Raw genomic sequence first — 17,622 nt, 5'->3', positions numbered from 1 at the left:
AAATTTGAGAGAGAGCTTTCTACTGCCTGAGCTATGTTGTTGATGTAAATTGAGAAGTGCGTGGGGCCTAGGATTGACACAGATATTTTTGGGGGGTCAAGTTTAGGGAGCTCCTTTTGCACCTCGGACTCAGTGACCACCGGCAGGGAGAAACTTTGTAGCGGGGCAGGGGAAAATAGGGAGGAGCATCGGGTCTAGTCACATTAGAAGGGGTGGGAGATGAGGTAATGTTGGACGGGCAAGGAGGCATGGCTGAGTCAAATAGGAATCCTTACTTAATGAAGTGGTGATTGAAGAGCTCAGCCATGTGCTCCTTGTCAGTAACAACCACATCATCAACATTAAGGGACATGTGAGGAGGAGGGTTTATTGTCCATTTCTTTAACCGTTTTCCAGAACTTCTTGGGGTTAGACCCACAGAGAGAACTGCTCCTTAAAGTAACTTACTTTGGCCTTCTGGATAGCCTGAGTGCACTTATTTCTCATTTGCCTGAACGAGAGCCAGTCAGCCTGAGTATGCATGTGCCAAGCCTTTCACCAAATGGAAATCTTGAGGTGGAGTAACTCTGCCAAACATTTAACCTTTATTTAACCAGGTAAGTCATTGAGAACACATTCTCTTTTACAATAACGACCTGTATGTATGCGATAGTGATGCACAGGTCAGCTGTTTGTTCACCCGCACCCAAACACAATTGCTAATAACCCATCTGTAACCGCCGGACTATGACACCCGCACCCGATAGGCATATTTTGTTTCGGCATATCCTTTCCGACATCTTGGAATGCTATTTCTTAGTCAAGATGCAGCTTCTCTTCTGTCATTACTTATTGTCCCTTGCTCACCAGAATAACATCATAAATTGATAGTATGAACCCTTCAATCTAGTTGACATAGGTAAAGTTTGTTTTCCTTTACTCTTCCATTTCTGTTCCTCTCACGCAGCAAAGACGTTTAGGGACCACGGAGAAAATGCAATAACCCCCAAAATGGGAAAGATTTTCCAAGCAAAATTAACATCAGTTTGACCGGTTATAAGGAAATTAAAAAATCTGTTAAAACGACCCAACATGTTTTTGATACTCAGTACTTTGTTGAAGCACCTTTGGCTGTGATTACAGCCTCGAGTCTTCTTGGGTATGATGCTACAAGCTTGGCACACCTGTATTTGTGGAGTTTCTCCCATTCTTCTCTGCAGATCCTCTCAAGCTCTGTCAGGTTTGATTGGGAGCGTCGCTGCACAGCTATTTTCAGGTCTCTCCAGAGATGTTTGATCGGGTTCAAGTCCAGGATCTGGCTGGGCCACTCAAGGATATTCAGAGACTTGTCCCGAAGCCACTCCTGCGTTGTCTTGGCTGTGTGCTTAGGGTCGTTCACCTGTTGGAAGGTGAACCTTCGCCCCAGTCTGAGGTCCTGAGCGCTCTGGAGCAGGTTTTCATCAAGGATCTCTGTACTTTGCTCTGTTCATCTTTCCCTCGATCCTGACTAGTCTCCCAGTCCCTGCTGCTGAAAAACATGCCCACAGCATGATTCTGCCACCACCATACTTCACAGTTGAGATGGTATAGGCCAGGTGATGAATGGTGCCTGGTTTCCACCAGACGTGACGCTTGCAATTCAGGCCAAAGAGTTCGATCTTGATTTTATCAGACCAGAGAATCTTGTTTCTCATGGTCTGAGAGTCCTTTAGGTGCCTTTTGGCAAACGCCAAGCGGGCTGTCATGTGCCTTTTACTGAGGAGTGGCTTGCGTCTGGCCACTCTACCATGAAGGCCTGATTGGTGGAGTGCTGCAGAGATGGTTGTCCTTTTGGAAAGTTCTCCCATCTCTACAGAGGAACTCTGGAGCCCTGTCAGAGTGACCATCGGGTTCTTGATCAACCTCCCTGACCAAGACCCTTCTCCCCCGATTGCTCAGTTTGGCCGGGCGGCCGGCTCCAGATAGAGTTTTGGTGGTTCCAAACTTCTTCTATTTAAGAATGATGGAGGCCACTGTGTTCTTGGGGACTTTCAATACTGCAGACATTTTTTTGTACCCTTCCTCAGATCTGTGCCTCTAAACAATCCTGTCTCAGAGCTCTATGGACAATTCCTTCGACTTCATGGCTTGGTATTTTCTCTGACATGCACTGTCAACTGTGGGACCTTATATACACAGGTGTGTGCCTTGCCAAATCATGCCCAATCCATTGAATTTATCACAGGTGGACTCCAATCAAGTTGTAGAAACATCTCAAGGATGATCAATGGAAATAGGATGCACTTGTGCTCAATTTCGAGTCTCATAGTAAAGGGTCTGAATACTAATGTAAATAAGGTATATATTACATTTTTTCTAAAAACATGTTTTCGCTTTGTCATTATGGGGTAGTGTGTAGATTGATGAATAAGGCTATAAAGTAACAAAATGTGGAAAAAGTCAAAGAGTCTGAATACTTTCCGAATGCACTGTATAACAGCGATGCGTTCTGCTAGAAACAAGCTGTAAAATACCCGGGAAAGACGTGCCTCCGATGCATATGGGAATATCATTGTTTAGCTTTTTTGATATTCAGAGGCTGAGCTAAAACCTTCTATAGTTGAGGAGACAATGTTTTTTACTTTGCTTTGGAAGTAAACTCATTCCCTAACGACAGATAAAACTAATGAAAGAATAACCTCAATGTAGGCTATAGATATGAATTGCACAAGAAACAAGAATGATACATTTACGTTTTAATTATGTATTATATATATATTATTCTTTATTTAACCCGCTTGATCCCCACTCTCTTATCATTCACACAATATTTCATGACCCTAAACCCACCTACGGGGACTGCGGGTTATGAGTTAACCCGCGCATCATTAGAATGCAAGTGTTTTCTGTCCATTTGTTCTGTTTCCAGACTGAGTCAGCCAGACTTAATAATTCGCTCTGCCTTTCACAACGTGAGTAAATTGGATGGCTGCTCTGCTGTTATTTTTCTCGCTTCCATCATACTGCCATCTGGACCCGCCCACGGAAGCCAACACAACACACACACACACACACACCACACACACACACACACACACACACACACACACACACACACACACACACACACACACACACACACACACACACACACACACACACACACACACACACACACACACACACACACACACACACACACACACTTACCTTCTCACCCACATGGAGCAGGCAATTCAGCATCTACACACACTCCCTCTGACACACACACACCCATACACAACTCCCTCAAACACGCACACCAGCCAATTGAGCCCACACACACTCTCGGCACAGCGGGACAGTGTCAAATCCAACTGTCAGTCATGTTGAACAGCAGGAGCTATAGATTCCATCCAGGACAAACCCATCAACCCAGCCCTGTCTTGGAGAGGAGACAGGTTGACTGCTCTCTCAGCCTTGTTTCAGCAAATATTAGAGCAAGCCTGAAAGCGTGATACATACGTCATAAATCATCAGCTAACACAAGTGTACTGTATGTCTGGATCATATTATACTCCTATTACCCGGCAGGCAGGCCCAGTAGATTGAGTTGAACTGAGCTGGTACGTACAGGCGGCACAGTCCTGATCTAAGTGCAATTGATGAGGATCCCTCTGCTCTCTTACACTGACTCACAAACACACACCACGAACCATCGTCCTCCACAGTTCAGCTTTCACACATCCATAGCGGTACATGAGAAAGAATGCTGCTCATCCTGACCTCAGTGACTAAGCCTACACAATCAATCACTCACACATACCCACTCACTAGCACAACATATTATGGTCACCCACACTTGTGTGACCAAGTCTTGCCAAGATTGAACAACAGAACAGAATATGGTTGAAACTGTACACAGAGTTTACTTAATTGCGCTAACCCACTGTCCTAGTAGAAGTATAACACTGATGTACTTGTATATACAGTGGGAGAACAAGTATTGATACACTGCCGATTTTGCAGGTTTCCTACTTACAAAGCATGTAGAGGTCTGTAATTTTTATCATAGGTACACTTCAACTGTGAGAGACGGAATCTAAAAAAAAATTCCAGAAAATCACATTGTATGATTTTTAAGTAATTCATTTGCATTTTATTGCATGACATAAGTATTTGATACATCAGAAAAGCAGAACTTAATATTTGGTACAGACACCTTTGTTTGCAATTACAGAGATCATACGTTTCCTGTAGTTCTTGACCAGGTTTGCACACACTCATCCATACAGACCTTCTCCAGATCCTCGTCGTGTTGGGCTGTCGCTGGGCAAACGGACTTTCAGCTCCCTCAAAGATTTTCTATTGGGTTCAGGTCTGGAGACTGGCTAGGCCACTCCAGGACCTTGAGATGCTTCTTACAGAGCCACTCCCTTAGTTGCCCTGGCTGTGTGTTTCGGGTCGTTGTCATGCTGGAAGACCCAGCCACGACCCATCTTCAATGCTCTTACTGAGGAAGGAGGTTGTTGGCCAAGATCTCGCGATACATGGCCCCATCCATCCTCCCCTCAATACGGTGCAGTCGTCCTGTCCCTTTGCAGAAAAGCATCCCCAAAGAATGATGTTTCCACCTCCATGCTTCACGGTTGGGATGGTGTTCTGGGGTTGTACTCATCCTTCTTCTTCCTCCAAACACGGCGAGTGGAGTTTAGACCAAAAAACTATATTTTTGTCTCATCAGACCACATGACCTTCTCCCATTCCTCCTCTGGATCATCCAGATGGTCATTGGCAAACTTCAGATGGGCCTGGACATGCGCTGGCTTGAGCAGGGGACCTTGCGTGCGCTGCAAGGATTTTTAATCCATATGGCGTAGTGTGTTACTAATGGTTTTCTTTGAGACTGTGGTCCCAGCTCTCTTCAGGTCATTGACCAGTCCTGCCGTGTAGTTCTGGGCTTGATCCCTCACCTTCCTCATACATTGATGCCCCACGAGGTGAGATCTTGCATGGAGCCCCAGACCGAGGGTGATTGACTTTTGAACTTCTTCCATTTTCGAATAATTGCGCCAACAGTTGTTGCCTTCTCACCAAGCTGCTTGCCTATTGTCCTGTAGCCCATCCCATCCTTGTGCAGGTCTACAATTTATCCCTGATGTCCTTACACAGCTCTCTGGTCTTGGCCATTTGGAGAGGTTGGAGTCTGTTTGATTGAGTGTGTGGACAGGTGTCTTTTATACAGGTAACGAGTTCAAACAGGTGCAGTTAATACAAGTAATGAGTGGAGAACAGGAGGGCTTCTTAAAGAAAAACTAACAGGTCTGTGAGAATTCTTACTGGTTGGTAGGTGATCAAATACTTATGTCATGCAATAAAATGCAAATTAATTACTTAAAAATCATACAATGTGATTTTCTGGAATGTTTTAGATTCCGTCTCTCACAGTTGAAGTGTACCTATGATAACAATTACAGACCTCTACATGCTTTGTAAGTAGGAAAACCTGCAAAATCGGCAGTGTATCAAATACTTGTTCTCCCCACTGTATATACAGTGTAGACCTGCACAAGGCTGGGATGGGCTACAGGACAATATGCAAGCAGCTTGGTAAGAAGGCAACAGCTGTTGGCGCAATTATTAGAAAATGGAAGAAGTCAAGATGACGGTCAATCACCCTCGGTCTGGGGCTCCATGCAGGATCTCACCTCGTGGGGCATCAATGATCATGAGGAATGTGAGGGATCAGCCCAGAACTACACGGCAGGACCTGGTCAATGACCTGAAGAGAGCTGGGACCACAGTCTCAAAGAAAACCATTAGTAACACACTACTCCGTCATGGATTAAAATCCTGCAGCGCACGCAAGGTCCCCCTGCTCAACCAGCGCATGTCCAGGCCCGTCTGAAGTTTGCCAATGACCATCTGGATGATCCAGAGGAGGAATGGAGAAGGTCATGTGGTCTGATGAGACAAAAATAGAGCTTTTTGGTCTAAACTCCACTCGCCGTGTTTGGAGGAAGAAGAAGGATGAGTACAACCCCAAGAACACCATCCCAACCGTGAAGCATGGAGGTGGAAACATCATTTCTTTGGGATGCTTTTCTGCAAAGGGACAGGACGACTGCACCGTATTGAGGGGAGGATGGATGGGGCCATGTATCGCGAGATCTTGGCCAACAACCTCCTTCCCTCAGTAAGAGCATTGAAGATGGGTCGTGGCTGGGTCTTCCAGCATGACAACGACCCGAAACACACAGCCAGGGCAACTAAGGAGTGGCTCCTTAAGAAGCATCTCAAGGTCCTGGAGTGGCCTAGCCAGTCTCCAGACCTGAACCCAAAAAAATATTTGAAGGGAGCTGAAAGTCCGTATTGCCCAGCGACAGCCCGAAACCTGAAGGATCTGGAGAAGGTCTGTATGGATGAGTGTGTGCAAACCTGGTCAAGAACTACAGGAAACGTATGATCTCTGTAATTGCAAACAAAAGTTCTGTACCAAATATTAAGTTCTGCTTTTCTGATGTATCAAATACTTATGTCATGCAATAAAATGCAAATGAATTACTTAAAAATCATACAATGTGATTTTCTGGATTTTTGTTTTATATTCCGTCTCTCACAGTTGAAGTGTACCTATGATAAAAAATTACAGACCTCTAAATGCTTTGTAAGTAGGAAAACATGCCAAATCGGCAGTGTATCAAATACTTGTTCTCCCCACTGTATAACCTATTTTCTCTGTATATATCAACGATGTCGTTCTTGCTGTGGGTGATTCCTTGATCCACCTCTACGCAGACGACACCATTCTGTATACATCTGGCCCTTCTTTGGATACTGTGTTAACAAACCTCCAAATGAGCTTCAATGCCATACAACACTCCTTCCGTGGCCTCCAACTGCTCTTAAACGCTAGTAAAACTAAATGCATGCTTTTCAACCGATCGCTGCCCGCCCAACTAGCATCACTACTCTGGACAGTTCTGACTTAGAATACGTGGACAACTACAAATACCTAGGTGTCTGACTAGACTGTAAACTCTCCTTCCAGACTCATATTAAGCATCTCCAATCCAAAATTAAATCTAGAATTGGTTCCCTATTTCGCAGCAAAGCCTCCTTCACGCACGCTGCCAAACTTACCCTCGTAAAACTGACCATCCTAACGATCCTCGACTTCGGCGATGTCATTTACAAAATAGCCTCCAACACTCTACTCAGCAAACTGGATGCAGTCTATCACAGTGCCATCCGTTTAGTCACCAAAGCCCCATATACTACCCACCACTGCGACCTGTATGCTCTCGTTGGCTGGCCCTCGCTACATATTCGTCGCCAGACCCACTGGCTCCAGGTGATCTATAAGTATTTTCTAGGTAAAGCTCCGCCGTATCTCAGCTCACTGGTCACCATAGCAACACCCACCCATAGCACGCGCTCCTGCTGGTATATCTCACTGGTCATCCCCAAAGCCAATACCTCCTTTGGCCGCCTTTCCTTCCAGTTCTCTGCTGCCAATGACTGGAACGAATCGGAAAAAAAAGAAAAAAAGAAAAAAAAATCGCTTAAGTTGGAGACTTATATCTCCCTCACTAACTTTAAGCATCAGCTATCTGAGCAGCTCACCGATCGCTGCAGCTGTACACAGCCCATCTGTAAATAGCTCATCCAACTACCTACCTCCTCCCCATATTGTTTTTATTTACTTTTTTTGTTGCTCTTTTGCACACCAGTATTTCTACTTGCACATCATCATCTGCACATCTATCACTCCAGTGTTAATTTGCTAAACTGTAATTACTTCGCTACTATGGCCTATTTATGCCATTTGCACACACTGTATATAGATTTTTCTATTGTGTTATTGACTGTAGTTTTGTTTATTCCATGTGTAACTCTGTGTTGTTGTTTTTTGTCGCACTGCTTTGCTTTATCTTGGCCAGGTCGCAGTTGTAAATGAGAACTTGTTCTCAACTGGCCTACCTGGTTAAATAAAGGTGAAATAAAAAAATAATATTAAAAATGAAAAAGGATACCAGAAACGATTAATCCATCTCTATAGAAAGGAGCGAGAATCCAACCACATTTCATGCTTTTATCTAACTAGAGCAGCAGTTAACTTCAAAGAACATACTGTATGTACCATAGGGAGAGAGCAGGGCTCGGGTGAAATTAAATTAACTCTCATTCAACCCCACAACCCTTTGATAAACAGAGGGCAAAGACTCTGGTATTTGTTCATATTAGCATATGTTCATTCCCTTCCCTTTCTCTCCATCCTCTCTCATTCTACAACTCTCCCCCGAAGCAGAGAAAGCAGATCCTCTGATATTTTCAGGATATGACTATATTTAGTGCAGTGTATGCATAATCTTTCCTCCCTAAATGTGCTTTAAGTGTAAAAAAAGAAGACTTTTAAAGCGAACCCATTTGAGATGGGGACTGAGATAGTAATGAAAAACAGAGTACCGCCATCTTCAAAAATGGAAGCTTTTAAAAGTTCTTCCTTTCCACCATTCCTCAGAGCCCACCGCCTTTACACAGTATGTTTAGTTACATTTTATCCATCCCAGCTATTTTTTACCAGGGGGCATTGTTACAGGCAGGAGACACTCTCCCTCTTTCAATCTGTAGCCATCCATAATTCAGCACCTCCTTCCATTATTCCTCTCAGAGCTACTCTGCTGCTGACCGGCCAAATTGCTATTGTTTTCCCCATTCAGAGACACTCATCACTGTAATGCTACAAGATAGACCCCAGGAAGGCAATCCCACACTCTGGTGCACCATGGACCTGGTTATTCTTCATAGCGCTCACATTGTAAGACCCTGTTAGCCCAACCAAGACAGAATGTGATCCAGACTTCCTCCCACACACACTTCCTTTATGCAAGTTCATAATCTCTCATTGATCCCTGCTGGATTGAGATGTAAGTTTTTTTGTTTTTTTTTACTTGTCATCTCACACACAGACTGCCCTTTTCATTCTCTCAGACAGACAATGGGGAAGGGTAGGAAGTATGAACAGTTAACAGGCTGGCTCATGTTTAACGTAGTCACGCCTCATTGGTCCAGGGATTATTAAAATCAATAAGTCATCACACTGCCTTTGTCCAGCTGAACAGGTGTCATCACTGTATAGGCCCTTAGCCAGGCTGTAACATGTCAATACATAGACCGGAGGGTAGGACGGAATGAATTAATGAAATAATTAATTAACAAGATTGATTACATCCATAGAATTTCCAATGGGACATTAGACATTAAAATGTACTTTATGGCCACTTAGTGAGAATTATTCTTGCCGTTGTGTCTGACGGGTATGAGGCCATTCACTATAAATACAGGACATGCTGCACACATATCCAAATCATCTTTTGGGTTTTTATAATGGTTTGCTTTTTGTGACACGTACGTCATCTACGAAGTGAAATATCTTCATTTATAATTCAACATCATATCAAGAGAGAGAGGTCATTTACCTGTATAGTCATTGAGGCACTCGCAGGTGTAGCCTCCCTCTCTGCTGCGACACAGGCCGTGGGTTCCACAGGGTTTGGAGTAGCACAGGTCGATCTCTGTCTCGCAGTAGTCTCCTGTGAAGCCGGTGGGGCAGCGGCAGCGCAGCCCGGCGATGGGGTGGATGGGTCGGAAAAGGATGGTGTCAGACGCCACGAATGGCGCCAGGCTGTCAAACTTCAGCACGGACACACACTTCATGTAGTTCTCGCAGGGCTCTCTCAGGCAGATGTTGTCATCGAAGGGCAGCACCTGCTGGGAGGAGATGTGGGCCAGCAGACTGCGGTTCAGGTACAACCTCTCCTGTAGCTCCTCAGAACCAAAGTACTCTGCCGCTCCATTGGCCCCTGCTGTCCCTCTGTCCACTCGTACGTCCCCCCTGGACCCCTCTCCTCCCCCACGCGGGCCCTCCCTGGGCACGGCCACAGACAGGCTGACATTGAGGATCCGGGCGCTGACGTCTGTGTCATCCTGGATGTTGAACACTACGACGTCCTCGCGGTCTGCTGACAGAACGCAGGCCACGCCCTCCAAGAACTGGGCCAATAGCTGGGACAGGAAGTGCTCCTGGGAGGTGTTGGCCAATCGCAGCGTGATGCTGTTGGAGAGCATTTCGTCTGTGATGATGGTGACCTGGAGCAGACACTGGGCCGACAGGAAGTGGATCCCATCTGACAGGAGAGGAAGAGGAGAGACGCAGTATTAATGCTTCAAAATCTGGATTTACATCACATACATTACTTACAGTGCCTTCAGAAAGTTCTCACAACCCTTGACATTTCCTGAATTTAAAATGAATTAAATTGAGATATTTTGTCACACCACACACACACATACCTCAAAGTGGAATTATGTATTTCAACATTTTTACAAATTAATTTAAAGAATCAAGACGTTTCAGCTTTTCAGTCAATAAGTATTCAACCCCTTTGGTATGGCAAGCCTAAATAAGTTGTCTAAATAAGCTTAATAAGTCACCTAAGTTGCATGGACTCACTGTGTGCAATAAGTGATGCAGCCACCACAGAGTTAAAAGAAGCAAGACTGTACAGAATACAAATATTCCAAAAACATGCATCCTGTTTGCAATAAGACACTAAAGTAATACGGCAAAAAAACACGATAAAGCAATTAACATTTTGTCCCGAATACAAAATGTTATGTTTGGCACAAATACAATACAACACACTACTGAGGACCACTCTCCATATTTTCAAGCTGCCTCATGTTATGGGTATGCTTGTAATAATGGGTATGGTTATGCTTGTAATAAATGGAATGAGCTAAGCACAGGCAAAGTCCTAGAGGAAAACCTGGTTCAGTCTGCTTTCCACCAGATACTGGGAGATAAACATATCTTTCAGCAGGACAATAATCTAAAACACACAAGGTCAAATACACACCGAATTTTCCCCAAGTGGCCAAGATACAGTTGCCTTAAATCTACTTGAAAATCTAGGGCAAGACTTGAAAATGGTTGTCTAGCAATGATCAGCAATCAATGACAGAACCTGAAGAATTATGAAAATAATAAAAATGGGCAAATGTTGCACAATCCAGGTGTGGAACGCTCTTAGAGACTTAGCCAGAAAGACTCACAGCTGTAATCGCTGCTAAAGGTTCTTCTACAAAGTATTGACTCAGTGGTGTGAGATATTTCTGTATTTAATTTTCAATACATTTGCAAACATGTTTTCACTGTCATTATGGGGTATTGTGTGTAAATGGGTGTTATAATTTTTTTAATCCATTTTGAATTCAGGCTGTAACAACAAAATGTGGAATAAATCAATGGGTATGAATACTTTCTGAAGGAACTGTATGTCTACTCATAACCCCATAATGAAAGACACAACGTTTCACAATAACATAGTGCCTAGAATTCTCCTTGACTGATCACCATTCTCTAATAGCTACCCTTTATGCATGTATTCACAATGCAGACATCCATCTCCCTGTATCCAAAGGGTTAATAAGATGAGTAGACTATTCAGTTGTCTGCATAATGAGCTATACACATCTGAAATGTAATTTTCCCTTCACATACAAGGACAGCTCATCCTACTCTAGACTTTACTACTGTTGTTTAAAACATCATCCCCCAGATGGAAATACTTGATCAATTCTTCCCATGGCCATGCATTCATTACCTTACATACTTCAAACCATATTGAGTGATTATTTTAGTAAGCTGATTTGCAAAACTCATTCCTCTTCCTGAAAACCACACTGGCAACACAGGGGAAAACTGCTTATCAGCAAACAGCTTGAGAAGTTCTGGCTGGGACACTCAAATGACTGCCCAGCGAAGAGTGAAATTATAATGAAAAGAACCCATACAGACTCATCATCAGAAATAACAAGAAACAAAAAAGTGGAGTAACAGCTTTGAAAACAGACATGGGCTGAACCTGAACCATATCCCAGTTAGCCATAACCTAGATCTCCATTAAAAATAGATTCCTTCAGTCTGCAAATATATTCAAAGAGCAGAACTACATACAGTGCCTTCAGAAACTATTCATACCCCTTGACTTATTCCACTTTTGTTTTGTTACAGCCGGAACTCAAAATTGATTAAATATATTTATTTCTCACCCAGCTACACACAATACCCCATAATGACAAAGTGAAAACATGTTTTTAGACATTTTTGCAAATTTATTGAAAATGAAATACAGAAGTCTCATTTACATAAGTATTCACACCCAAGTCAATAGTTTGTAGAAGCAGCGTTGGCAGAGATTACAGCTGTGAGTGTTTCTGGGTAAATCTCTAAGAGCTTTCCACACCTGGATTGTGCAACATTTGCCCATTATTCTTTTCAAAATTCTTCAAGCTCTGTCAAATTGKTTTTTGATCATTGTTAGACAACCATTTTCAGGTCTTGCCATAGATTTTCAATTATATTTGAGCAAAAACTATAACTCGGCCACTCAGGAACATTCACGGTCTTCTTGGTAAGCAACTCCAGTGTAAATTTGGCCTTGTGTTTTAGGTTATCCTCCTGCTGAAAGGTGAATGCATCTCCCAGTGTTTGTTGCAAAGCAGACCAGGTTTTCCTCTAAGATTTTGCCTGATTTTGCCTAGCTCCGTTCCGTTTATTTTTTTATCCTGAAAAACTCCCCAGTCTTCAACGATTACAAGCATAGCTATAACACGATGCAGCCACCACTATGCTTGAAAATATGGAGTGGTACTCAGTAATGTGTAATTGACCCAAGCGTAACACTTTGTATTCAGGACAAAGGCTTAATTGCTTTGCCACATTTTTTGCAGTATTACTTTAGTGCCTTGTTGCAAACAGGATGCATGTTTTGGAATATTTTTATTCTGTACAGGCTTCCTTCTTTTCACTCTCTCAATGTTAGTATTGTGGAGTAACTACAATGTTGATCCATCCTCAGTTTTCTCCTATCACAGCCATTAAACTCCAACTGTTACAGGGGAGGTTTTACGGACACCTGATCCTAGACTAAATTGCACTTTTAAACTGGACTAACAAATTGCATTTCTCAGACATAGTTTAAAATAATAGTTTGACTTGCCCTAGTCTAGATTTTAAAAGTTTGATTTTCAGAAGGACGGTTAGAGTTAATCTAGATCTAATTGGAGGCTTGAATAAAACCTGGCCAGAGGAAGGTTTAACTTCAGAATAATGATTGTTGGCCCCCAGGTTGACCTTGGCAATGGAGGAAAATTGATTACCTTGACTATTTCAATGATGATCAAAGTGAACCACCAAGGCCAGACAGAAGGGCGGTTATAGACAGGGTTAACCCACTGATGAAATAATTTTCTGTATGTAAATAGAAAATGCAGCTGATATTTGTTTGCTTGAGCCAAGAATTTCACCTGACTCTTTTCCGGGAAGGGCCATCCCTTCAAGTATTGATCACCTTGACGTATTTTGGCATCTGGAACCTTCCTAGTCCACAAAGTCTGCAATGCTATAGGTGAACTGAAAGACAATTACATCAAGTTCCCTAATACTGCTGCCCAAGCCAACTACAAGATAGGGTTCAATGAATATTGGGACTTCCCTGGAGTCATTGGCTGTATAGATGGATGTCATATTCCCATCAACTGTCCCTCTACAGCAGATGCTGAGGAGTACAGGAATCTTAAAAACGGGTTCTCAATAAATGTACAAAGTGTGCACACTCCCAATTTGCAGTTCTCCAACATTGTTGCACGTTGGAAAGGTGCAACTCATGACTCAAGGATTTTCCAAAACTCCTCTTTGTATGCTCAGCTTGAAGGAGGACAACATGGTGGAATCATACTTGGTTAGTGTGGGTATGCACAGACCAACTTCTTGTTCACCCCCTATCTTCATGCAATAGGACCTGAGCAACAACGGTACAACCAAGCTCATACCCGCACCAGAGGTGGAGCGCATGTTTGGAAGAGTTGTTTCCAATGTCTCAGAAACACATTGCGGTTTCAACCAAGAAGATACTGCATTGTCATAATTGCAACAGCAGTGCTTCACAATTACCTCAAACAGCATGGCTGCCCAGATCCTCGCATTGAAACATGAGGATGACCCAGATGTTCCCATGGTTGAGGCAGACAGTGACAGAAATGGACAAGAGTTGACTGACAACATGACATATTCCCTGCATTACGGGGATGGCACGGGGATGGCACATCCTGAGTGAATCCTACCAATTGAGGATTGGAACGGTCTCCCATCTGAAGTGTCCAATATGTCACCCCTTCCAGGGGTTGCTGGCTCTTAATGATCCCGGTCAACAAGTCCCCCAGCTCATCTGTCTAAGGTCTTAACAGTCTTAAAACGCTCCCTACGAGCAACATCATATGTCTAAATTGACTTGTAAGTTTTTCCACAGGACCTTAGAAAGACAAGACAAAATAGAAATTATATTAGTTATTATTTATGATATTATTTGTGTAACATTTCTGTCAAACAAATACATTTAGGCTCCACTGTGTTGTGTTACTCAAGAAAAATAACATTTCAAAGTGACTGATTTGTAAAAGTGTGCCAACCAATACAGTATCTTACCTGAAGTTGTTGTAGTGTTCTTTTATTAACTTTTCATTTGAGTTAAATTCATTACAAATGGTAGTCCAGGCATTCTTTTTCTTGTTTTCTGTTGATGAATCATGCTGTCTGTTCTTCATAATTGGGTGATTTGACACAATTCGCTTCAAGAGGTTTTTTTCAATGTCACTGAAATTCTTTTATCTTCGTCCATTGCTTGGTTTAGGTGACTTGCTCCAATTCCACACAATGCTTATGTATTAGTGTCCCATCCCTGGTTTTTGAAGCATCCTTAGTTCAGCACTAAGTGCACATCGTTAATCTAATCAGACTTCACACAGATTAATTGGTTAGTCCTTACCTTAGTCTAGAACTAATTAATCTGAAGTTAAGCAATGTCTTAGACGGCCATTTAAAAACAAATCTGGATTAATTTAATTAGAATTAGCCTAGTCCTGACTTTAATTAAAACTCTGTACGTGAAACCGCCCCTTAAAGTCACCATTGGCGTCGTGGTGAAATCCCTGAGCAGTTTCCTTCCTCTCCGGCAACGGAGTTAGGAAGGCTGGTTGTATCTTTGTAGTGACTGGGTGTGTTGATACACCATCCAAAGTGTCATTAAAAGGTCTTCTTTTTGTATTTTTACCCATCTACCAATAAGTGCCCTTCTTTGCGAGGCATTGGAAAATCTCCCTTGGCTTTGCTGTTGAATCTGTGTTTGAAATGTATTGCTCGACTAAGGGACCTTACAGATAATTATGTGTGTGGGGTACAGAGATGAGGTAGTCAATCAACAATCATGTAAAACACCATTATTGCACACAGAGTGAGTCCATGCAACTTATGTGACTTGTTAAGCAAACCTTTACTCCTGAAATTATTTAGGCTTGCCATAACAAAGGGGTTGAATAACTAGACTTAAGACATTTCAGCTTTTCATTTTTTATTTTTTATTAATATGTAAACATTTCAAAAAACATAATTCCACTTTGACATTATGGGGCAATGGGGTCAGTGACACATTTTTTAAATGTATTCCATTTTAAATTCAGGCGGTAACAACAAAATGTGGAAAATGTCAAGGGGTGTGAATACTTTCTGAAGGCACTGTAATGTATCCTGTTGTTCAGAACTCCCTGACAACATGAATTCAGGAATCATTACATTTACATTTAAGTCATTTAGCTGACGCTCTTATCCAGAGCGACTTACAAGTTGGAAAGTTCATACATATTCATCCTGGTCCCCCCGTGGGGAATGAACCCACAACCCTGGCGTTGCAAGCGCCATGCTCTACCAACTGAGCCACACGGGACCACCAACTGAGCCACACGGGAATCATTATAAGTTACAGACAGACAATCAGGCCCTCTCCAATATCATCCAACCAGACATTTGTAAGGATCTGTTAGTAGACAATAAATTAATACAAAGTATTAGTGGTGTTAATGATGTTCTCTTTTACAGGATAATCCTGTCTCCATCGGTCTGGATCTCTTTACAGTTTATTACTTCCATATTTGGTTTGTGAAAATCAAACAATAAAGTTGTCAAAAAAACAAACCAATCCTATTCTTTCCTCAGTTCTACATTCTATATGCAGCGGTGTGTTTAAGGTCACCAGAGGTTCTATTTGTAGCATGTCGTCTCTGCCCTGTAGGCACAAAACACACCTAATCAAATCAAACCTGTTGTGAAAACAAGCCCCAGTCTCTTCCCCCTCAATAGTAATCAATAGTCTCTTTGTCTGGGGGCTCTGGATATGGGCCAGGGAACAGAACCTCTCAGCTTAGGTCTGGTGGAGGAGGAGAAAACCCAACCAACCAGACAAACAGCCAGCAGCACTGTGGAAGCTACCGGATCCCAGGCTGGCACAAGGCATATTTAAACACCCGGCGCCACAATGACAGCGAGTGGGAAGAGTTAGAGAGAGGAGTAGAGAAGTGAAGAGCAGAAAGGAGGGAAAACTGAGCAGCATGTTTGACAGGGCTTAAATCTTTCTGCTCACAGTCAAGCCACTGCAGCACTGGAACCCTACAGGCCCAGAGCAGAGAGAACAGGAGCTGGAGGGAGCAGAGGGAACAGGAGCTGGAGGGAGCAGAGGGAACAGGAGCTGGAGGGAGCAGAGGGAACAGGAGCTGGAGGGAGCACGAGCGAACGGAGCTGGAGGGAGCAGAGGAACAGAGCTGGAGGGAGCAGAGGGAACAGGAGCTGGAAGGAGCAGAGGGAAACAGGAGCTGGAGGGAGCAGAGGAACAGGAGCTGGAGGGAGCAGAGGGAACAGGATCTGTCGAGGGAGCAGAGGGAACAAGAGCTGGAGGGAGCAGAGGGAACAAGAGCTGGAGGGAGCAGAGGGAACAAGAGCTGGAGGGAGCAGAGGGAACAAGAGCTGGAGGGAGCAGAGGGAACAGGAGCTGGAGGGAGGACTGGGAAGAAGGGACACTTCTCTCACAGACACACGTCGGTGTGGTCTGTGCACACAGAAAGGAACTCGCAAATAAACAAATTGGTGAGGAGAATGTGTCAGAGGGACATTAAAAATGGAGAACAGTCAGATGCTTTGGAAAAGAGGGTCAAAGCTGTGCCAAGGAGGTTCAATTTAACATTTAATCCCAGATTCCTCTGGGGAGATGAAAGGGGTGCCTTGGTGCCTCTTCCACGCAAGCCTAGATGTGTAGATTGGTACACCTTGTATCAATCTTGAAATGGTAACTGCACAGTTAAACTGTCCAAGAGTTCAACTGAGCAAGCTTATACCACATCCTATCCTTCAAGTCAAATAGTGCCATCTTTATCATGACAGCACTGAGCAAATGCCAGAGAGATCAAAGTAATTCAGCCAACTCATCCTCACAAGTGGCAATACAAATCTTGACATTTACATCCTGAACCATATGTTACGTCAGTTAGAAGACCTTCTGCAGCTTTGATGAGTTACATAATTGGAAAAGGAGAACTTAATATTTTGGTTACGTGAGATAATTAGCCTACCTCAGTCTGTATTCTAGTTGCCTATATTCATTCAGAATTCCCTATGATAATATAAAGCAAGATGTGAACTCGAATAACGAGCCATGCATTTTAGGACTTTATTCGGCCATCATCACAGGCAGTCATGTAGCCACTGATTTTCAAAATGGCGAAAGAGACAGAAAA

At 43.2% G+C, this 17,622-nt stretch overlaps 1 protein-coding gene across 1 annotated transcript in view; it reads right to left on the bottom strand.

The window, feature by feature from the left end:
- The window catches only part of LOC111970591 (cadherin EGF LAG seven-pass G-type receptor 2-like), a 109,089-nt gene that overhangs the window by 64,492 nt on the left and 26,975 nt on the right, over positions 1–17,622 (bottom strand). Inside the window, exon 2 of the mRNA XM_023997405.2 lies at positions 9,420–10,127. Within this exon, the coding sequence (XP_023853173.1) occupies positions 9,420–10,127 (708 nt within the window). The remainder of the gene's footprint in view (positions 1–9,419; positions 10,128–17,622) is intronic.

This window comes from Salvelinus sp. IW2-2015, linkage group LG11 (genome assembly GCF_002910315.2).
Source record: "Salvelinus sp. IW2-2015 linkage group LG11, ASM291031v2, whole genome shotgun sequence".
In the NCBI taxonomy this organism is placed as follows: Eukaryota; Metazoa; Chordata; class Actinopteri; order Salmoniformes; family Salmonidae; genus Salvelinus; species Salvelinus sp. IW2-2015.
Note: the sequence above shows the minus strand (reverse complement) of the source record. Positions and strands in the feature narration are given on the sequence as shown.